The sequence below is a fragment of the Equus quagga genome, chromosome 8 (assembly GCF_021613505.1).
Source record: "Equus quagga isolate Etosha38 chromosome 8, UCLA_HA_Equagga_1.0, whole genome shotgun sequence".
Classification (NCBI taxonomy): Eukaryota; Metazoa; Chordata; class Mammalia; order Perissodactyla; family Equidae; genus Equus; species Equus quagga.
Window position 1 is genome coordinate 117116672 of NC_060274.1, and position 23785 is coordinate 117140456.

Below are 23785 nucleotides of genomic sequence, written 5' to 3' on the forward strand. Positions count from 1 at the left end.
TATTATTGTAGTACAGTAATTTGTTCCTTCTTTTTCTTTTATTTTGCTGAGGAAGATTAACACAGAACTAACATCTGTGGCCAATCTTCCTCCTTTGTTTTTTTTGCTTGAGGAAGATTAGCCCTGAGCTAACATTTGTGTCAGTCTTCCTCCACTTTATATGTAGGTTGCTGCCACAGCATGGCTGACAAGTAGTATGGGTCCATGCCCAGGGTCCGAACCCAGGAACCTGGGCTGCTGAAGTGGAGCATGCCAAACTTAACCACTGTGCCACAGGGCTGACCCCAATTTGTTCCTTTTTACTTGTGTATTTCTGCCATCCAGGCCTCCCCCTGTCTTTTTCTCTCCAGCCTGGTGGGGACTTCATTTTCCTTGCTAAGGCAATGACCTGTTAGAGGCTTTCTCCGTATTTTGTTGGCTCTTGAGGTCATTGGGTCCTACTCTTGCCCAGTTTAAATAGGCTAATCAGCGTTTTCCCAGTAAAAGTTAAGCAGCTTTATGTAAAACTAGAAACCCTTGTTCCCAGTAGCAGACTTTCCTCTTGCTTACAACTTTTGCCAGGTTAGGACCGCAACAAAGACTCAGCTGGATTTTTTACTACCGGTGTGCCCCATTCATTTACATAGATAATTGAGTTAATTACCAAATGCCATGTCATGGCAAGAAATTTAATTTCTCTTGAAAGAAAATGAAATTGATCTTGTCTTGGAAAGGAATCAAAAGGTGTGTTAGACACCTCGAAGGGGGGGATTCTCTCTTTTATGTTCCTTTATAATCCTCACAGCATTTGACACAATTGGCTGTGAGATAGATAATAAATACTTCTTGAAATATTATTTGTGGGACACTGAAGACCAATTGAACCGTAGTCATTGGAGATAAGAGGGTCATTCTTGTTGTTTTTATCCCCTTTATGTTCTCAACCTCCGTACTGCTACAGCATGTAAGATATTAAAGGTTATCTTTTTAACAGTGTCATCCACATGAAAATTGAAAGCTAATTGTTCTTTTTGCTTTGTTTGTTTTTGTCTGTTTTTTAAAACATGCCGACCCATACCAATTAAACATCTCTTTTTCTCAGATGGAGGCCAAAGTAAAGGGGACACTAAATTACCACGGAAATCTCAGTGACTTCCCAGCAAGCAAAGGAGATGACACACTCAGCTGGCTGATGGAATCTACCTGATGGGAAAGTACTCATGTGGTCATAGGGCTGCTGTTCTGTCGATGTTTACATTCTCTCGTCCCAAGCACTGTGGTGAGGAGGAAAAAGAAAAGAAAACATTACTTGAGTAAAGCCAGGTGCAGGAGGAAGAAATGCTTTCATGCAAAGTTAGTGACCTTTGGTCTCTTCTAAAGAAAGAGAGTTACCATATTAACTGACTTGAAAGAGAATCAGTTGTCAAACCCACAGAAGTACAAATTTTATTTTTCCCGGGGGAGGAAGAAGGAAATTGAGGATTTGGGTGAACTCCATCCATCCTGGGGGTTGGATCTGAACACTTGCAGACATAATTGCATAATAAAAGGCAATTTATCTGGAATTAGGACAGTTTATCAGGAGTAATGATCATGTCTATTTGAGTGGACTACGCAGCAAATTTGCCACAAAGAAAATTAGTGCCCCTATGTCTGATAGAGACAGTAGCTGAGTAAATACCGTACCCTCAAAAATCCTGAGCAAACTTGAATCTTCTCCAGTGTGTAGCAACTCCCCATATAAATCAGTGGACTACAGATGCTTCAGGAAAGTTATTTTAACACAGTGATATATATTATTAAATCATTGAGATTTTTAAAAGTCAAGAAATTGAGCCTGTTGCTCCTAACAGACGAAACTTAGATGTCCCCTTTTTGTAAAAGGGTCAATTACATCTTGCATTCAGAAGCAGGTACTTAACTCTCTTCTTCAGGTGATTTGTGCATCTGGTATTGACTGGTTAATTCTTATTTCCATTCTTGTTGTTAAAATGTGACTGTTCACATTTTTCTCTTGAGAAATGGGGATCTTTAATGTAGGGCTGTGGCTTTGGTGCTCTTAGCCCTTTCAGGCCTACCAGTATGAACTGTAAATTTCCCCCTCAATTCACAACTTCTCTTTCTCTTCTTTTAGCTAGTGGTACTTCAGGCAATTACTAACTATTGATTAAACAGGCATAGTGTGTACTACATATGCTTCTTCATTGGTCATTCAAATGGCATAGATATATTTTTGGAATTTTTAAGATGGTATTTTAAAGGGAGGAATTACATTAGGATCATTATGTATACAAGGGATTATTTTTATAACAATCAGTGTATTTTTGCTCCCTATAACCAGTGTAGTGAAATTGATTTGGAGCATTTGGGATCTTAAAGCTTTACTAATATTTACTCAGAGTATTGATATATGAGTGAGCCTGCAGATAATAAGATTCCTTAGTTGTTATAGCTTCCTTATGCAAATAGCATACTCAACAAAGGGTGTTAAGGGAGAAATTTATGGTTCTGTTTGGATGCATTTTATTTGATTTTTTGGCCTCATCATTGTCTCTCTCTCCCCCTCTCTTTTTTATTCTTCCTATTTAGGCTTCTGAATGTTTTCAAACTGTACCCAAGAATAGTGTAAGCTTGGTCCATTTATAATGACAGACTAACCTAAAAAACGGCATCAGATTGGTAGTAGCAAGATTTCTTGTGCATAGTTTCATTACGAATCACCCTATACCATTGTTTATGCAAATAAGAGTATTAACTGGGCCCTTTTTTCTTTTTATAAGCAAAATTCCCAAATAGATTATGGGGCTGTGAATAAATTATCACAGATCTGTGCAGATCTGTAAGCCTGTATTTTGACTTCAAAGGCACATTGGCTTCCTTCATAGCAAAAAGTTAATAAATAACTGAAAACTTTAGTTCCAAGAACTTGTTATGGTAAGAGGAAAGGATTATTTTAAAGAACTCATTGATATAATTACTTGCCTCTAAGAATTTAGTTTACCAGTAAAACAAATAAGAATATTGTATCAACCCTGGTAGATATTTTAGAAGGATATTGGGATGTTGCAGAAAGGTTTGACTTGAATTGAGTATGTTTGATTAAAGTAAGTTTGTTTTTTTAATTAGAGAAGCTTACTCAATTCTTGAGTTAATTGCAGTGTAGCATACCTCTTGCTTTTATCTAATTTGGGGGGAAAAAGTCTTTGCTAATACTTTATAGGAGTTTTCCTTTGAGAAGCTAGCCTTTGTTTTACTTCCTATGTCAGGAGAGAAAGTAGAGTGCATATTAATCTCTCTTCCTTCTGATAACTGTGCATGTATTCATCTGTGTGTGTCTATACACATATATTTATTTATATATAAGGTCATGACTAATGTAAGTCGAGGAATAACAATTTTAATTTCTTAAATCTATGAATTCTGAATCATGCCATGTGAAAATCCCTGATGACTCTCTGTTGTCATTAGAGAAGAACAAGATCATCAGTTCTTGTCCCCAGTATCATTTTGTAACTAACCAGTAAAAATATCTGAAGGCCTTGGCGCTGAGAAGTCCACACGTGTGGAGACTGTGTTCTGTTCTCTTCAGCCTTGATTCCTGGAGGACTGCTGCCAGAGCCCCGCCCCACCACCTCATTGTCACTAACTTACATCCATTTCAGTCAAGACTGCCTTTTTATGTTGTACAAATAAAACAAATATCCTTATGTTCCTTATTAAATAAGTCTGATCAGAGAGTTCCTACATGTAAATACAAACCTATTTCTTTTCTAGATCATAACATTGAAATTGGTGTCCATACTTTATGGTCACCTGTCTTTACAGTTTTTCTTACTAAAAAACAAACATATAAAGTTTTTATTTTTTAGCACAGAGACTTGTGATTCATACTGTATTTTTGCACTTAAAAGTCAAATTATGTTATTTTTTAAAATGCTGAGTAATTGGAAAGGATATAGAGCGATGTGTATTTCTGCAGAGCATTAGCAACATCCCAATGCAAAAGTAATCAGCACACTCACGTCCCACTCAGCGGGATTCTTGATTCAGGAAAATTAAGCTGTTTGATTTCCACTGTTTTGTATTTTAAATTGCCTTCACTGATGTATAAGCTGTTACTGTGCATACAAGTGACTCCTCAGTATTCATGAGCAATAATGGTCGGCAGAGTTGTCTTCGAGACGGCCGTGCTGAGCCTCGGCTGGAGACTGTTTGGGAGCAAAGTGTCAAGCTCGTTCAGAGCCTCCGAAATAAATACAAGCAATAATTCCATTATAAGTTGATGATAATTCTTTCTCATATGCTTCTGAGATAAGAAGATAAAGAAATCATAATTTTAAAACAGCCTGAAGAAAAAGGTTTTGGGAAAAGAAGTGAGGTTAATCTGAAGTCACAAAATCCTGATATTCTGAGGAAATCAGAGGATTGTGTTAGTACATTCTTTCATGCCTACCACCCCTTTGATGGATGTTGTTAGCCCAAATTACATTTCCTTATATCATAGAAGCTGAAGAGGGTTTGTTATATTACCAAGGTGGGAGGAAGAACCGGGCACATACGTGTTTGAATACTGTGGGTTTGACACCTGTTTGAGAACAACTTATTGGAAAAGATTTTTAACCCAGGATTTTTTTTTCCCAAAGCAGATCTAAATTGTTTACTACCCAGGGTTGGAAAGGGCAGACACCTCTAATCCTTCTCCTCTGGTTGCCCTCTGCCACACCCCTTTCCACCTCTACTTGGTTCAAGACCTTTTCTGAAATGGAAATTCTGCTGTTGTTCAAACTGCCATTGATTATGAGAACTCTGTGTCCCTTGGGATCATCTCTTAGAACTCCAGTTATCTATCATATTTGCTGCTACATCTGTAAGATGAACTTTGCCTGTATTGGTCTACTTTAATCTAACTTACAGTTCTTTATTTCTGGGAGGTTTTGTCATACAGTTTCACCCATGTATAGAATTAGGATACTTTATTTTAGGGGTGTACTGTAGAAGCACACTGGTCCCTGTATTCTTTTTATCATCATTTAGGTTTTGAATTTGTTTGCTTTTTTTGTTCAATGGTATTTGTTTTGTTTTAAATTAGAAATAAAAAAGTGAGAAAAATCTATAATCAGGCCAAACTTGAGAACTTTCCCTGTGCTTCAGCACTGGTTTCTGCTGACCTTATGTTCTCAAAAGGGGCACTGTTACTTTCTATTGTGCGTGTATGATTGTTCTTTTGTTTTGTTTTTTGCTTTTGGGGGCTTTTGTTTTTGTAATAATGAAGCAGAAGGAAAATGCGGTAGTAGGTAAATGATTACAAACGTTATGCAATTTTATTTTATAAAATTTAAGGGAAAAAGTTTAACTCTCTGTAAATCATTTCTTAGCTCTGGTAAAATGCTTATATTACTCCTCTAAAACATGCTCAATTCAGGCCTTTGTCTTTGTTAAGTGCCTTTTTTTGCTTTCTTTTTTCCCCTCTTTTGAAGCTGTTCTCAGATATCCTAAAGTACAGGCTAATAAGTCAGGGGATTCAGGAGGAAGAGTCTCAAATTTGCCAATGTCGTGTCGTGCTGTTTGTTTTAACATTCTTCCTTTTCTTTCTATGTATATGGATATATGTGTAAGATACATACGTACATATATATGGATATATATATGTATACATATGTAATATATATATAAAACTAGTCGCTGCTGTACCATTGCATCCTTTCCAAACACTCCCATTTCAACGTCTGCAAAACTTCTGCCTTGTTTATTCCATTGCTTCTAGTCAATTCAAGTGGGTGGATTGGGAAATCGTCTTTTCACAAGATGCTATCTCCCCCTTTGAATATCTGTTTGTAGAAGTTAACAAAAGTATATATATAATTAGTCAGTTATTACAAGCAAAATAAATTTAGTGGACTCATTGACTGTTCCTAGATGTAACCCACTGTGTTATGCCCTTCACACTTGGTGAGTAATGCTGAAGAAAGCGTTGGAATAACCAGAGTCTTCTGTGGGTCAAGCTGATACGGTGCACTCTGGCAGGCAAGACTCAAGACATGGAAGAGCTAGAGTTAGAACCATGTATTGTATCTGTCTGAGTTTTGAAGGAAGTCAGCAACTTTGTCAACATTAAAAACGCATCATATATTCTTCTGGGAAATGATTTTTGAAGAATTCATATAGCTACGTATCTGTAAAAGGTTAGTAAACTTAGAAGCAGAAAGACTTCAGATACTGAGGAAAACACTCATATAACCTATAGCATTCTTGAGAGATCTTCAGTTTTCTTTTTATTTGCCAGATAATTAACATTTGGCTTAATCTGATTTGATGGTTATTTAGATTTCTCCCTTGAGCAAAATAACATAATTTTCAGGTCTAAGATTCATCTGTTTCTTGTTGAAAACAGATGTGACATGTTAAGGGAGACTAAGTTGAACCAATCCTCAGAACCCAGTACAAATATATCTAATAAGTGCCCCCTTTTAAATACATTTTAATTGGGAAGAGGAGACTGATGGCCATAAGGAGAAAGTAGAGGCTCCTGGTAGTGTTACCGGAGAGGAACTGCCATCAGGTGGCCTCAGTTCAGTCATAAGTGTTACTCTTGAATTGCTGTTTGTAGGGGGAATGTCATTTAACCTTCGTGCCTCACATTACCCATTAGAAAATTGGGTATGATAATATTCACCTACCTCCCAGGGATATCAGAGACTTTCAAAAATATTTTGTTTTTCTAAAATGTCCTATATAATTAAAAAAAGTATTATCATCTTCCTGCAGAGGCTAAAAAATGTTTCCCTATGATGGATATAAAAAGCACCATATGATTTTTTAAGTTTAAAAAAATCACTGGAATTCTAATTTAGATGCATATTTGTTATTTAAACATATTATATTTGTGGTGGGATAAAATGGTTAGTTTCAGGTTAATAAGTGGGGGGGAATAACACTAAGTTTCTTAATTCTAAGTAGATTTTTTTTAGACTTTCATGGTGTTATTACATGTGTGATTTTTGCCAGGATTGTGGAGCTAAAGCTAGGTAAAGTGTGGGTGATTGGTTATTGGAGTTGATAAATGATCCCAAAAGTTTTATCTGCCTCACTTTTCCATCTTCTCAATTTAATTTCCTTGTATTACTTGTTCGGTGGTGGATAGCTAAGCTTTTAACTTTCTGAGAATGAGTGGGGTCGCCTCATTCTTGTAAATGAGAGATTGTGTACTATTCCTGTAACTTTCCGTTTATCCAGCTTTGCACTGAAGGGAGCAAGCACTACACACAGTCAGATGGGTACACTTTTTAGCCAGTCTACCTTTGTAATTTATGCTTCTTCAACCCATGAAAGAGTTGGAGCCATCAACTGCTCAGGTTGTAGGAAAATGAGAGAGGGGAAGCAAGATTCACTTTCTAGCTAGGGCAGGGGTAGAAGGAAACATATTTTGCCCAGCTCTGAGGAGGAAATTAAGATCATTTTATCCCACCTTCCATCTCGACACATTAAGTAGTAATACATAGAAGTTTCCTTACGTCATTTAAAACAACAACAGGAAAAAGTGGATACTGCATTTTTAGTTAGGGCTAAAAGCTGAGCAACAATTGCTGGGGGTGTGTGTAGATTTAAACTGTAGCACCTTATTCAGGGTCAGGAAAGAGAATGTGGGGGGATGAGGAACAAATTATCCATCGTAAGTGAGTCAGGAGAAAACACCAGGCCCAAGCAGACAGAGCATCTAGGTTAATTCCCAGAATTGGCCAAGGCCCATTTAATCTCTAGTGATAGGATGTTTTTTCCTTAAAAATCACTTTTTGGCGTTTTGTTGCTTTTTCCAGATAAGGCCTTAGTTAGTAGCCTCTAAATATCAACTATGCAGATAAACAAACTTTATTTTCTACATTTTCTCTCATTTTCCATTCTTCAAATAACAGATGTTAAGACTTCTACCCAAAGAAATAAAGCATAAGGGTTTTGTTGAATGTGTGTTCCTCAAGGGAAAATTAACAGAAGCGTAAAATAGATATTTTGTGTGTTCATCTATCCTAAAATGTGAACTTTATATTGAAAAACTTAAATACAGATCCTTTCTCTGGTACAGAACTGTAGTTGGAACCATGGCATGTCTTTGGGTTGTTATGATAAAATCATCCCAGAGTTCAATTCTGAGAAAGTTTTAGATTCTGTGGCACAGTATTCAGGTTTGTAGAGCTGAACAGATGGTCAGACTCTAATTAAAAATAGCTTTGAATATTAATGTTGATTCTTCTTTCTTCATTTCCTTTAGTCTTCATTCTTCTTTCCTCTAGTGTGAGCTCTTAAGTTAACTGTTCGTCAACCAGTTGCTACAGTGGAATGTGAAGTGCATGTTAAGGGTCCCCAGAGGCAAGGTCACCCTGCCTTTCACCTGTTCTCTCTCACTTGGACCCTCTATCCTGTGTCCCCATTGAATTCAAGGACAGACTGCAGGCGTTTTCCAGGAGACTGTTTACATCCCCGCATAGACACGGACAGGGACTCGTAGGATTTCAGTCAGACTGCCTTTGAATAAGGTGATATTAAATCACATTTTTCTCAGATACTCCTAAAGAACCGTTTGCTTGAAAGTAGCTATTTGTGATCTTTATATAATTTCCTCATACTGTAATACTTCTACTGCTCAATCTTTCCAATATATTTCCATTTTATAGCAGGTTAGTACTTAAATTTTGGACACATTTCTGAACTGTTACCCAAACAGGTCAAGAATACTTACAGAAATCTCAGTAGTACAATTAAGGGGCTCTATATATCCAGGACTTAGAATCATCATTAGTAACTGGATTTTTTTTTTCTCTTCTCCTTTGTATTAAAAAAATAGATTTCTCTGCTGTATAATGTGGTAGCAGCTGCATTTCATGGCTGCTTCTTGATACTTCTCAAGGTTATTCAAGAGAGATGCAGACTTTTGTTAGGGGCTCTTACCTTCATAATACTCTGCCTTGCTATTTCGTACTTCCCTGCAATAAACCTGCTCGGCAAAGGTCTGAGTCAAACAGGCCATGTGAATCCTTAGTACCAATTTTATGTTCCTCAGAAAACTCTCTATACATTATTTGCTCCCATTTTCCTAATAATAATATAATTCTATTTTATCCTAAATCTAATTTTAAAATATTTTATAAGAGAGCACTAATGGAAACCTAATTGAAATACAAACAAGATGACTATTACCCAAGATAACTTGGAAATACTTCTGTTTTTGAAGTTAACAGCTCCATCTACCCTCTAAGCACATTTAGGAGTCAGCAGGAATCAAGACCAGACAGGTGGCATGTTTTTCTATGTGACAACGTGCCCTTAATTTGTCAGATCTTACCTATCCTGTATTTTCTGTCCTTACGGCCGTAAACTTTCCTCATTTTTTGTTTATCTCTGCTGTTTGCAGGGATAGTGTGCCCCGTGCCAAACATTGGGTGTTCTTTCCCGTACCTGCACACTTACCAAGGATTACCCCAATTCTGGCTAGAAGCATTAAAAGAGAAAGAAGTTATTTTCAGTTGACAAAGGTTTTATTGTTTTATATAGTTAGTTGGAAAGTTGGCCAACTTTGGCCAACTTTTAAAATCCTGATATGCCTATGTAATTAATTACATATACCTTCTGAGACCTTCAGATAAGCAAAGGGCCCTTCCACCAGTAGAATAGGTTCCCAACCTACAAATAATTTCCTTGAATCCATGGCCAGCCTCCAGAGAAAGGATTCAAGCTTGGACAGTCCTTTTGTTGGCTGTCATTGAAAAATTGTATTATAGTAGGTATCAAAAATATCAAATTGTTCTTAAGAAGAGTATGTAAATCTGGGGCTTGCCCTTGTGTTTTGCTCACTAAACACTGTCAGGCTTAAAAGAAGAGGAAAAGAAATTTCTGGCTGGTGAAAATTTTGTGCCCCAAATAATATGTTAATCAGACTCTACCAAGGTGTTTTCTCTCTTTTATTACAAGCAAGAAAATCTATTTATAGCTGTAAAAATTATTATGGGACTGCAGACCTATTTGCTATAACTGATTGGAAATAAGGATTCTGATTTTTAGTCTGGGTAAGCACATATTTCCAACCCTTACAGTGTGAGTTTTGATAAGGGAAAGACTTTTGTTTGGTGACAGAAGGAAAAACAGGACGTATTTGTACAGTGAGTGTTCTCTCTGTCGAGGAACTTCCCTCCAGTTACACATCCTCCTCTCACTGCACCCTCCTCCATACTTGATAAAGACGCCAACAGCTTTCACAACCAACCTTGAAGGAAGGAGCCTAAACAATTGCTGCTCCCCTGGGGGAAAGGCACCGCTTACTGTATTGCATTTGTTTATAGGGAGGTGTGTTTTTGCTAATTTGAAGGGATATACTGTATTTTAAATAAGTGTATGACTTAATATTTTGGGATTTTTTTTCCTCCTTTAAAACTGGACCTGAACACAGCTTTGAGTTGATATTTGTAATAATCTCAGGACCTGAAAGATTGTAGCATTTAGTGTGTCTTAAAAATTATGTACTGTACCAGCCATGGATTTTTGTAAATATACCTGTCTCTCTTTTTTGTATTATTTTAGTAAAAAAATAATAAATTTAAATAAAAGGGGGTGGTGATGACATGTGAATGGGTTTGGGTGTGTGTGTGTGTGTTTGTATAAGGCTCTTTTGAGATGAACTGGTGCTTGTTTAATTTCCGGCTCTAATCAGAGCAGGAATATGGACAAACTGCTGCTACTGACCCCTGCACTGAGCCCAGGTATTTCCATTTGTCTTTCCCAGCGGGTGATGAAATACAAGCTACCAGGAAACGGCTGAGAGGTTGAATTCTTCTTCCCACTGCCATCTTGCCTTTGCATTCTCAGTGGTAACGCTTTCCCAACTTTGGGTGGTTTGGTGGTCTTTAGTTGTCAGAGAGCTCTTGTCACTATTTTCTATGAAGAAAGAAGGACAGGTAAATTTTTTAACCAAAAAATATCACACATTTCATAAAACCCTGATAAATTTTGGTTATGCTAGAGGTCTTAAACATTCTTAAATAGGGATCTGTGAATTTGGTAAATTAAACCCATGGATATACTCCTTCAGTGCAGGGATTTTTTTTTTTTCGCTTTTTTCTTTTTTTTTTTTGCAACAGCCTTGCTCATATTCCAGGTGTAGCTAGCAAACCCCTGTTTTAAAGCAGGAGCCTTATTTGATTCAGTGTAGATGTTTCCTGTCTATCCTTTGTGACAGGGCTTTTTACATGAGTGTTTTTTCTTTTTGTATGTGTTATGTGTTTGTTGTATTAAATAAAGAGGAATGTACATATTATTCTCGTGTCTGTTGTATTATTGGGCTAACTTGGATTCTAGTATCTCATTCTTTCAGTAGTGGTTGAATATCTGTTGTCTGTATCGCATTGTGCTAGGCACTATGGGATACAGAAGTAAAAGATACAGTCCCCACCCTCAATATATTGATAAACAGTTTGCAATCACATGACAAATTAAAAGATAACAGTTCAAAATTTTTCAGAAAGATGTCCATTGCCACTTGACATTTGAGTTCAGAGCAGGGGAGAAATCGGACTGGAGAGATCTGGGAAGACTTTGTCAAGTGGATGGCACTAGAGGTGGGCTTCCAAGGATAGTTGGGATTTGGCTAGGCAGAAGGAAAAGGGAATGTCTTGAGTGGAGTCAGGAAGAAGCAGGAAGTAGACCAGGCTGGTTTGAGGTGTGTGTTGGGATTCGCAGAAGCCAGCCTGTGGAAGTCCTGGAATGCAGGCTCAATTAGGTTCTTCCTTTGGGTTTGAGGGTGTGTGTGTGTGTGTGAGGGTGCTACCAGGGTCAAGGCTTGAAATGTAGATAGGGAATTATCTGTAAAAGTGATCATGTTTTAAAGCCTTACTTATAGAGGACTTCTTAAAGGAAAAGTATCATTAAGAGAAAAGAGTAAGAAAATAATTCAAATTTAGAAATCCAGCTAGGGAGTGGGAAAAGGATGAAGAGAAAGAAAGTACTTGTCAGAGGAATTGAACAGTTTGTCATTTCTAAGTGTATATTTATATATGCATAGAAAATACAAAAAGACATACCGCCTAAAGCATAAAGAGTAGTGGTATGAGTGCTTTTATTTTTCCTTTTAGTTAAGTGCATTTTCAGTGCATTGTCATTATGATAAGAAATTTTAAAAGGCATGGCCCTCATGCATGGGGCATGAGGGTAGGCTGCAAGTGTGCTTTTACTAAAACATTAACAGTTAAGGACAGTTTTGGCAAAAGTGTGTTCTTGGGAGAAACAGCCCCTCAAGAAATTTGTGGTTAAATAATTTGCACTTAACTATGTTGTCACCATTTGTAGGTGTATAGTAACATATTAAAGTTGCCATTGTTAAACAAGGTTTTTTTAGACTCACAATTTCCCCAAGCTTATTTGACCACGGAATGCTTTTCTTCCTGTAACTCCAGTTAACATTAAATATATACGGCATGTAAAGCACTTAGCACAATGACATGTAGTAAGCACTGGGCAAATGTTAGCTTTTATTATTCTTCATACCAATTCTGTTTTATTCTTTATTATATTCTGTATTTTAAAAAAGACAAGATTTTAAGAAGAAAAAACATGGCCCAAGGAGTTAAGGATTTCAGAATAACTAAGAGAGAAATATTATTCTCTTTTGGTTTAGAGAGCCAAGAAGTAGGTGGGTAGAGAAATGCAACCAATTCTCTAGAGCTGAATGAGGGTCATGTGTCCAGAAGGGAGGGTTGTTCAAGGGAGTAAAGAAAAATGTATGAAGCAGAAAGTTTATGTTTTACACTTGTCCACGTTGGTAAGAAATCATCTCAGACCTGAGCTTTGGCACAGGAAAGTGTCTGCGGCTGGTTACAAAAAGGATGCGTGGAGCAGCAACTCTAGGTGGAGCTTGAAGGCAAAGCGAACAAATTGGTGAAGGAGCTGCTTTGCCCTTACAGACTTATTCTAAGGGGAAAATGGACTTGTACAAAGGCTTCTGTACAAGGATGTTCATCTCAATGTTGCTCATAACAGTACAAGTTTGAAACAATCTAATGCCATGTTAGAGGGGATTGGTTAAATAAAATAAAAGTTAAATGAAAATTTTTAAAAGTAAGACCAGACCAAGATGTCCATGTATTAAATGAAAGAGCAGTTTCAAGTGTAAATGCACAGAAAAATATGTAGGAAGTCATACACCCCAAAATGTAGAGTGGTATGAGTGCTTCTTCTTTATCCTTTTACTTAGACGTATTTTCAGTGAAAATGGTAATCTGAGCAAGTTTGTTTTTTAAGAAACAAATAGGTAGACTTGGTTGAAGAAAGGGAGAAAGAAAGGGGAAAGTGGCTCTTCCTGTCTCACCACTGAGAGAAGGGAAAAGAAAAGAATTTATTTCCTCCAATCAGATCCTGCCATATCCCAAAATTGGATCTAGCTTGGACGGAAGACACAATGAACTGCTTGATTTGAAACAGATTTTTTTGAAAAGATTATCCTTGCACTTGGTTAAAAAGAAAAAAGTACCAAGTACATGGATATACAGTGAGCCCAAAGCCTCTCTCCTACCCATGATCCCCATTCTCCTTCCTCAGAGCAACCACTGCTGCCAATTTATCCAGTTATAAGCATAGATATGTATCTGACTTTTTAACATAAATTTAGCATACATGTCTACTGTATTGTACTTAGCATTTTTTTCAATTGGAAATTATTCTACATCAGTACGTAGAGGTCTGTCTCGTTCTTTTCCACAGCTCATGGTATTCCATGGTGTGGTAATCAGCATGATTTATTGTATCCATTGTTTATTGATGGGCATTCAGATTACTACCACACATCAAACTGTGATATCCTTTATGTATTTTCAGTCTGAGTATGCGTATCAAGTGGATATTCAAAAGTCCTTTTTGGTGAGTGTAATGATGATCTAGTGCTCTAGATTTGAAAATCAGTGTCCAATTTGTAAGACCGCTTCATATCCGTGTAAAGCTTTGAGAAATACTTGAGAAAATAAATCTTTTTAAGGGAGTTTTGATAATTGGAAATAAAAATAGAAGAGCTGATTCTGGGTGCACCAAGGGTTGGGTTACATACAGTGCAGATGAGATCATGAGCTTTTCAGTGACAACCCCTCTGATGCAGGTGTATTCTGTTGTGAGTGTCCTTACCCCAAAAACGATTGCTCTCCCTCATCTGTATGTGCCTTGACGTGGCTTGGTTTTTCTGTCTGTGTGTGTGTGTGTTCCTCTTCTGTGTCCCTGTGTCTGTCCCTTCACTGTTTCTCCACTATCTTTCCTAGTAAGGTGGCATAGCGTAAAGGAGAAAAGGCTGACATTAGACAGACTTGGGTTCACAAGTCCCCACCATGAGGCTGTGGCATTTTAGATGAGATGCTTAGCTCCTTCCAGCCTGTTCCTCATTTCCACCGTTGTCATACCCAGTGGCGGGGTTTGTTGTTGGACTAGAGACGAGGTATGGAAAGCACCTAGCATAGTGCCTAGCACATAAGAAGAGCTAAGAAATGGTGGCTACTATGATTCTCTTTTCTGCCTTTTTTCTTCTTAAATTCATGCTTCCTCTTGCTCTCTTAATTTTCCAAAATATAGGAGTGAAGCCAAAGTGTTTTAAAAAAAATCTTTTAATATTTAAAGTACAGGAGTGGATAAGTATCAGTTAAAATTCTTTCATTCCAAGTACCAAACCCCTTGCTTAAAAAGTAAAGAGAAACTGCTCTAAAAAATAAAGTCTACTAAACAAAACAGTCAAGGGAATCTTTCGGTTCACATAACTGAATAGTCTAGAGGTAAACCTGGTTCAGGTGAATCTTTATCCAGTGATTCAGTGTCACCAAGACCCACCCCTCTGCTCTGGCATTCAAAGTGTGGGGTTCCACAGGTAGCCCCTGACAGCTTCAGGCTCCCCCGTCATAGCCAAATGGCTGCTGCAGTTCCAAACTGTATGTGAGTTCAGTGTTGTATGTAGTTTATTTTTGCTCAGTTGTACCTCAGATACAAAGCAATGCATTAATCATGTGCCTGAGTTCACAGCACACGGCCATCAGCACTCAGAACAATAACTCAGCCCCTCATTTTGTTAGAAATTAGGTTTCTCCTTTCTTCCTTAGTCCTCACTCCTTTGTGTCCCGTAGGCACCCACTGTTACTTTTTTGATATGTGCCCCTTGTTATGTATTCATCCTTCTAAAGAACAAATTGTTCTTTTGTGTATGCAATTTTTATACTAATATTCCCGTGCTATAAATCTTGCTGTTTCCTACTTTTCTCACTTTCTTAGATTTATCCATGTTGCTATATGTACATCCTGTGTTGCTTCCTATTGCTGCATAGTATTCCTCACTGTGCATCCTCCACATTTTACATATCCATCCCCCTAGAGGTGGATGCCTAGGTTGCCTCCAATTCCTTCTTACCACAAGAAAGGCTATAGTCTTCTGTGAGTTGCCTGTTCATCTCTGCTCATTATTTGAGTGCATTTTCATCTTGTTGTTGTAGATGATAATCTCTTACCAGTTTTAGATGTGTCAGAGATTTGTTTGTCACCTGTTTTTTACATTGCCTATGAGATTCTTTATTGAACAAAAATCCTTTTGACAGTCAAATTGATCTTTTTTTGTCTTATATTTATGTTTTGAGAGGTTTGTTATGAAATATTCCCACCCCCCAGGTCACAAAGATATCCTCCTCCATTTTCTTTTCATAGCTTTATAGTTTTACCTTTCACTTGTTTTCATTCATAATCCATCTGTTGTCCACCTTCGTGCACTGTGTAATGTAGGGATCCAGCTTTATTGTTCTGCATTTAGTGAGCCAGTTTTCCCAGCACCATCTAGTGAATCTCCCCTTAATTTTTGGTACCATTTAAAAAAATTTTTTTCCTTCTTCTCCCCAAAGCCCCCCCAGTATACAGTTGTGTATTTTAGTTGTGGGTCCTTCTAGTTGTGGCATGTGGAACGCTGCCTCAGCATGGCTTGATGAGCTGTGCTAGATCCGTGCCCAGCATCCAAACTGGTGAAACCCTGGGCTGCCCAAGCGGAGTGTGCGAACTTAACCGCTCAGCCACGGGGCCGGCCCCTGGTACCACTTTTTCTCATAGGTCAAATCCTCATAATTGCAAGGGTCTATTTCTGAGCCCTGTTCTGTTCCATTGGTCTTTTTATTTCTGCACCGGGATCACAATGTCTTTTCATTACTGTGGACTTACTGTATGCCTTATCTAGTAAGGAGAGTCTCCCTCTTTGCTCTTTTATGTTGTCTCAGCTAATTGTGGATTTTTATTCTCCTATATAAATTTTAGAATAAAATCTTCAAGTTCCGTTAAAAATTCCAGCCGAAATATTTGTTAGGATTGAATTTAATTCATAAAGTAGTTTAGGAAGAATACAATCTTTGTTCAATTACCTCATTCATGATATCTCTCTTCATTTATTTGAATCCTCTTTTATGTCTTCTAATAAAACTTTTTCATCTTCTCTGTAAAGGTATTGTTCACATATTGATTGCTTGGTACTTTATAGTGCTTACTTTTATGAATGCTCTATTATTCTCTATTATGTTCTCTAGTGTTTTTTCCTAGTATCAAGGAATGCTGTTGATTTTGTATCCAGCAACTTTGCTAAACTCTCTTATTCTAATAACTTGGATGTCTGATTATTTTATTAGCTTTTCAATGGAGATGATGTACAAATAATCTACAAATAATGACAGTTTAATGTCCTCTCCCAATTCTTTCACTTTTCATATCTTGTTTTATCTGAGAGCATTAGACTGGTCCTTTAATACTATGTTAGACAGTAGTGGGGAAAGTATTTTAGTGGCAAAATATCTAAATTTTCTCCATTAAGTCTGGTGTTTATTCTAGATTTTTGGTATATAGTTTTTATGAAGTTAAGAAAGTTCTATTCCTAATTTCCTGGGAATATTGATCATAAGTATGAGTTGAATTACATCAAGTGCTTTTCCCCTAACACCTATGTATGACCAGCACTTGCAGGAAATTTCTTAGAAATGGATTCATTCTATTTTGTTCTTCTTATAATCTCGGTTGTGTCTGCAGTTGTTTCCCTGTTGTCATTCTGTTTTGTTTGATGCATCTTCTCCCTCTTTTTCTTATTCAATCTTACGAGAGGTTTGTCCTTCTTAATTTTTCAAAGAACCATGAATTTTATTGGGTGCATATATGTTTATTATGGTTATCTTTTTGATCTATTGTTCTTTTTACCCATTTATAATGTCCCTCATTTTTCTTTTTGATGTTTTTGCCCTAATATTAAATTTGATATCCCAGGTATCTATATCCTCAAAAATATTCCATTGTATGAATATATTACATTTTTATTTACCCATCCATCCATCAGTTGACAGACACTTGGGCTGTTTCTACTTTTTGGATATTATGATTAATGCTGCTGTGAACATTTATGTACAAGTTTTTGTGTGGATGTATGTTTTCATTTCTCTTGGGTATATAGCTAGGAGTGCAGTTGCTGGGTCATATGGTAACTGTTTAATTTTTTGAGGCACCACCAAGTTGTTTCCCACAATAGCTGAACCATTTAATGTTCTTACCAGTAATGTATAAATTTCCATTTTTCCACATCTTTGCCAGAACTTGTTATTTCCCATTTTTTTGGTTATATCTTGGGAGGTATAAAGTGGTATCTCCTCCTTTGATTTGTATTTGCCTAATGACTAATGGTGTTGAGCATCTTTTCATGTGCTTATTAAGTACTTAATATATTAAGTATAACTTATTTATATTAGTATATTAAGTATAAAAGCACTTCTTCCAGAAGAGTTTTCAGAGAGACTCTTTGTGCTATAAACTTTTGAAGGCCTTATATGTTTGAGGGTATCATCTTTTCTTCCTCACATTTAAATAACAGTTTAGCTGGATATAATATTCTAAGTTATTTTCTTTCATCACTTAGAAAATATAACTCCATTGTTTTTTTGTCTCCAGTGTCTCTGTTAGGAAAACTAACGTCAATCTAATTCTTATTCTTTTGTGGACCTCAAGCTTTTAGAATTTTTTCTTTAATGTTCTTAAATTTCACTAAACTGGGGCCCGCCCCATGGCTGAGTGGTTAAGTTCGCACACTCCACCTCTGAGGCCCAGGGTTTCGCTGGTTCGGATCCTGGGGGCAAACATGGCACAGCTCATCAGGCCATGCTGAGGCAGCATCCCACATGCCACAACTAGAAAGACCCACAACTAAAAAATATACAACTATGTACTGGGGAGAATTGAGGATAAAAAGCAGGGGGAAAAAAAGAAGATTGGGAACAGTTGTCAGCTCAGGTGCCAATCTTTAAAAAAAAAAAAAAAAAAGAATGAAAAACAGGGAGGAAACTCCATAATTAAAAAAAAAATTGGGCCGGCCCCATGGCTGAGTGGTTAAGTTCTCATGCTCCGCTGTGGCGGCCCAGGGTTTCGCTGGTTCGAATCCTGGGCCAGGACATGGCGCCGCTCTTCAGGCCACGTTGAGGCGGCATCCCACATGCCACAACTGGAAGGACCTGCAGCTAGGATACACAACTGTGTACCGGGGGGGGATTTGGGGAGATAAAGCAGAAAAAAAAAAAAAAGATTGGCAACAGTTGTTGACGCAGGTGCCAATCTTAAATAAATAAATAAAACTGTAAAAAAAAATTGTTTTTCACTATACTCTATCAAAGTTTTGGTTTTTCCATATTTATTCTGTTTGGTGCTCTGTGAGACCTTTGAATTGGAGTCCTTCTTATCTTTAATTTTTGAAAAGTTCTTATGATTTCTTTAAATATTCTCTTCCCTAAATCCATTTTCTCTCTCCCTGGGACTCGTGTTGTATAGATATTGACTTATTATTATTCTCTCTTAAATGCTCTTTCATGTTTTCCATCTCTTTCCAGTATCTTCTGGGAAAATTCCTTGAGCTCATCTAGCTCATTATTCATTTTTCAGCTATGTAGCCATTCTTATTTTTGTCTAATCTGTTGAGTTTGTTCAGCTGTTCCATATTTCAGATGCAGTATTTCCATTTGGTTCTGTATAATTGCTTCTTCCTTATTGTTTTCCTCTTATCTCTGTGTGGATCTTTACTATGCTTATTTTAAGCTCTTCATCTGTCTTGTTCCATTCTGGTTTGTCTAGTACAGTTTGTTCCATTTATTGCTTCTTTTGTTGTGACTGTATTTCTCAAATATCTCATTATTTTCACCTGTGAGCTTGTTTTTTCCTGGGTTTATCAACTTTCTTAGCAAGTGATGTATACTAAAGGGAGAGGCCAAGGTCGGGGCCCTAGGATGTACTTTAAGAAGTGGATTGGGAGCATCAGGGGGCATTTCCCACAGCAAGGTCCCAGGCACCAGAGTCAGACCTTGAACCAAACTGTGGGTCCAATCATGCAGTTTATTGTTTTCTACTAACCTGCTCACAGTGGCTTATTTCTGTGTGTTTTTGCTGCTATTTTATTATATATCCCTGCACTTTGGAACTTTAGCTATGGGTATTCTTTGAGGCCTGGATTTAAAGTGCATTCCTCTAAAGAGTAGTCTGAGTTTGCTTCTTCCAGGCTCTCAGAACATTACCAACCCAAGACCACTTCAAACTAAATGTTCAGCTTAAGGATTTTGGGGCCACAGAGATAGGATGAATTTCAGCCATGAAGGCATGTGAGAGTGATTGTTGCTGGTGGTTAAGAACTCTTGATAAGCTTCCCACCCTGCCGCCCCACCCTGAGCTGAGGTTGAGACAGAAAAGTCTCTTCTTTGGGGCCAGCCCAATGGTGCAGTGGTTAAGTTCGGACGTTCCACTTTGGCGGCCAGGGGTTCGCTGGTTCAGATCCCAGGTGTGGACATGGCACTGCTTGACAGGCCATGCTGTGGTACGTGTCCCACATATAAAGTAGAGGAAAATGGGCATGGATGTTAGCTCAGGGCCAGTCTTCCTCAGCAAAAAGAGGAGGATTGGCAGTAGTTAGCTCAGAGCTAATCTTCCACACAAAAAAAGGTCTCTTCTTGGTGAAGTCAGGGATATTTTTTTTCATTCTCAGCAACAAAGTCAATCCTTGGGGGTTCCATCATTTTGCAAGCCTCTATGATCTGACCTCCCACCAAGCTAGTCTGAGGCTTTCTTTCCTTTTGACTGCCTAAAGCAAATTAAAATCCAGACTCTAGGCCACCAGGGATCAGCAAATATCCTCAGCAAATGCTGCTTTTAGTGCTCACTTACCCATTCCTTCTCCTATCTGACTTCTGGTTATTCTGGCTTCCTTTACTGTCAGCTCAGTTATGCTTTAAGAAAGTATTTTTGTGGTTTGTCAAAATTGCACCCAGCACTTTAAGGTATTTTATATTGAGAGAGATTTCTCTGCACATCTAATCTTCCATAATGTCAAAAACAAAAGCCCTATATATATTTTGTATAAAAATAGTTATATCTATATATAAACATATAATATATAAATAATATACAATATAATGTAGAAATAGTAATAGTTCTATATTAACTGTCCATTCCCACAGTCCAGTTTGTAAGTCAGTCTGTCCCATGTCACCTACAGTGCATCAGGTGTCCTGATGAAAAGAAGGAGTCCCATAAGGAGGAAGGGTTGACACTGGTAACTTCATTTACTAAAATGGGACTCTTTCTGTGTCAGTTTCACCAGAAACCCCAAAGGCTGAGAACAAAACAATAGGTGCCAAGTCCATCCCCATTCTAAAGGGAGGAGGAGCTAGATCAGCTGTGCGCCACATGCTAAGAGACTGTGAAGCTCGTACTCAGAAGCACTGAGCTCGGCATCCACCTCCGTGCTATATGAGAGAATATGAGAGGATTTCTTTGGAAGCAGTTGTTGTGTGCTGGACATTTCCCTTCTCCCCAAGCAGGAGAGGGTGGGGGTGCTCCTCTTCACCTCATGCCAATGAGGGGGCACTTCAAGAGGACCATTTGGAAAGCCTGACACATCCTATGGAGTTTGAGAGACACAGGGACTGGTGTCTGACTCACTTTTAAAAGTCTAAAGATAAATTGTAGGTGGCTAGCTCCTTGAGAAGACAGAAGAGGAGAGAAGACTGCATTCGGAATGGCTTACACTCCCAAAGTTCCTGAATTCCTATGGACCTCAAGTGGTTCTCAAGGAAAGGAGACAGATTTGGTGATTTTAAAAAGGAATCCAGCCAAAAAGAACACATGGAGGGATGAAATGGCCTCAATGGAAGTGAGGCTGCTGGAAACTAAGGGGCTGGAGCAGGAATCCTAAGTAACTAGAGAAGTCATGGCCTACAAGGAACTACAGACGAGAGATCTCCAGTGATGGAGAAACTCCTGAGGACGCATGAGAAAGCACCTATGAGAAAAGCAGCAGCACTGGAATCTGCTACTCCCAGGGGACACTAACGCCAGTTTACAACCCTACCAATCAAGTCAGACCTTAGCTCTTCCCTCCTTTGCTGCTGGTGGAGAGCGGGTCCAGGACAGCAGCTAGCAAGGGGGGAGGAGGCAGTGTGTGCGAAACAGACGTGCCTCTGACCGTGACCCCCATTCTCCCTTAGATTTCCAGGCTGGTGGAGGGAGAAGTTTTAAATTAACTGACATTTGAAGCTTTGATATGACACTGGATGAGGCTTGTTAATACCTAGAAAAAGAGACTATTTTTTTTAAATGATGATGATGATGATAACTCTTTAACCTATTTGTTACCTAAGAGATTGGAAAAGCTATAAATTTCATCCAGGCATAGGAAAGAACAAATCATTACAGCAGGTTTGTAGGGCACTCATGAGAAAACAAAGCTGCTTTCTAGTTATGCCTTACAAGTCTAGCTTGTTCCACGAACAGGTTGCATTTGAGAAGCAGAAGAGCAGATCAGGGAGATGGAGAGGTTGGTCATGTCCTCCAGCCCTCACTGCTCAGCCCACAGCAACCTCAGCTGACAATGGGGAGAACTTTTATTGGGTGAAGTTTGGAATTTTAATGTTATACAGATTGGACTTTTTTCAAACCAAAGGGAAAAAGGCTAACTCTCATGTTACTTCCTGGAAAAGCTGTGGGAACCATCTGTGATTTCGTGCTGGAAAGGAAGAAGTCAGCCAGGAGGTTTGCAAACAGGGAGAGGAATGAATTGCTCTCTGCTTGCATCTAGCAAGTCCAGCTTGCTTGCTAATGTCACACTTACTTCTGAGTATTTTGTACTACAGTGTATATGCTACAGGAGGTTATTAATAAGGTTAATTTGATTACAAGTAAGACCTTTAAATAGTAGAAACTACTATGTAATGGGAAGTAGCCATGAAAATCCTGTAAACCACACAGAGATCAAGTGATTATCTTGCTGGAAAGTATTTACAAGAGTTGTCAAACTTAAAAATTACTGATTTTTCTTTTACAAAAGAAGCAAGTGTTTTTCATTTGCTGTCCTTTTCTGTGATGACAAGAGGCTATCAGGAGTATGCTGCCATGCTGTCTATAGTCTGTTTTTTGGCTGCCAGCATTCATTCCCACATCCTTCTGTGCTACTCTCTGTGTCACAGGGACTAGAAATCTGGAAACTACATTTCCCAAACGCCTTTGCCTTCAAGGTTCTGGATGTGATTTCTTTTTGCCAGTGTATTCATGTGAGATTTTGTAGGTGGGAGGAAAAAGTGGTATTTTTTTCTCTAGCAGCATCTAGCAAAATGGGTAGGCCATGGTAGACTTAGAGTTCTGCTGTAGCTTCCAAGTGATCCCGTCAGCCCAATATCTCAGTACTTAGGGGCAGCTCTGATCAGCAGTGGGGGTTCCCTGCATTTTCCTGACCTGGGGGACAGCAGGAGCCTTCTAATACTCTGAACTGCTGAACGTCAGTGGCAACTTCCCTAAGTCCTGCAGTTCTTCTGCTAGTGCCATAAACATCTCAATGCCCTGCACTCGAAAGGCCTATGGTGGTTTCTCTTTTTCTGACTGAGCCCTGATGGATACAGCTGCCTAGCTGATATTTTGAAAGAAATGAACATACTTAATGGGTCCCTTTAAGTTAAAAGTAATTTTTTAATGCTATAAGTGAGGCATTAACTATGCCTTTTAAAAAGAAACTCATGCTATAGAGAAATTTGAAAATGGATGTTTAGAAATGTTTATCACTATGTGATTTCATTGCCCAAAATAATGTGTTAAACCAAGATTTTCAAAATAATGAAGCATACTGAATTACACTGTTTTCAATAAAATAAACAATGTTTCTTTACTGAGAGAAATTAGGACTTTTTTTTTACTGTTAATAAAAGTATTTTCAAAATAGTTTATTTCATTTTTAAAACAACCTTATTTCTATTTTGTGCATGCTGTAAATGTACATACTACATTGATTCAGTAGTACATGTATATAACTTTAAAGACTTATGGGGGAGGCACACAATTTTTACCACTATAGATATACAATCAAAAAAGTTTTGAAATCACTGCTTTAGGACACACCTCTATATTATCACAATTGATGGAAGCGAGTGCCTAGATGCGTATACTCTCTCAGATATACCCTCTTTTATTACTCCTGGCTCTCCAACCAAAATTTCCCCCAGATTCCCATGTGCATGGCCAAACAGCCAGTCACTGCTCTTGTTAGAGAGTTAAGACTGGACTCTTGGGGGTCTACCCCCACAGTTTCATGGGCATAGAAAACTTGTCCTAGAACTCCTCCTTTACCCTCACAGAGCTTGAAGGACAGAATAATGGTGGCCACACAGTGGTTGAGGGATGGAGGTGGGGTCTCTCTACGTAAAAGCATGGGCATTGCCCCACCCCAACATGTGCACACACACAAGCTGAAGATCCCAGATCCCTCACATCA

General features: G+C 38.2%; 1 protein-coding gene across 4 annotated transcripts in view; it reads left to right on the forward strand.

Moving 5' to 3' along the window:
• UBN2 (ubinuclein 2) overlaps window positions 1-23145 on the forward strand; it is an 85998-nt gene extending 62853 nt beyond the window's left edge. For 3 of the 4 annotated variants that reach the window (XM_046668758.1, XM_046668760.1, XM_046668759.1), the window contains one exon: window positions 1082-11278. In XM_046668758.1, coding sequence (XP_046524714.1) covers window positions 1082-1131 — 50 coding nt within the window. In that variant the 3' untranslated portion in view covers window positions 1132-11278. Of the gene's footprint in view, window positions 1-1081; window positions 11279-20617 lie in introns of those variants that run through there. The other variant, XM_046668761.1, reaches the window with a different exon arrangement.
• The last annotated feature ends 640 nt before the right edge of the window (window positions 23146-23785 follow it).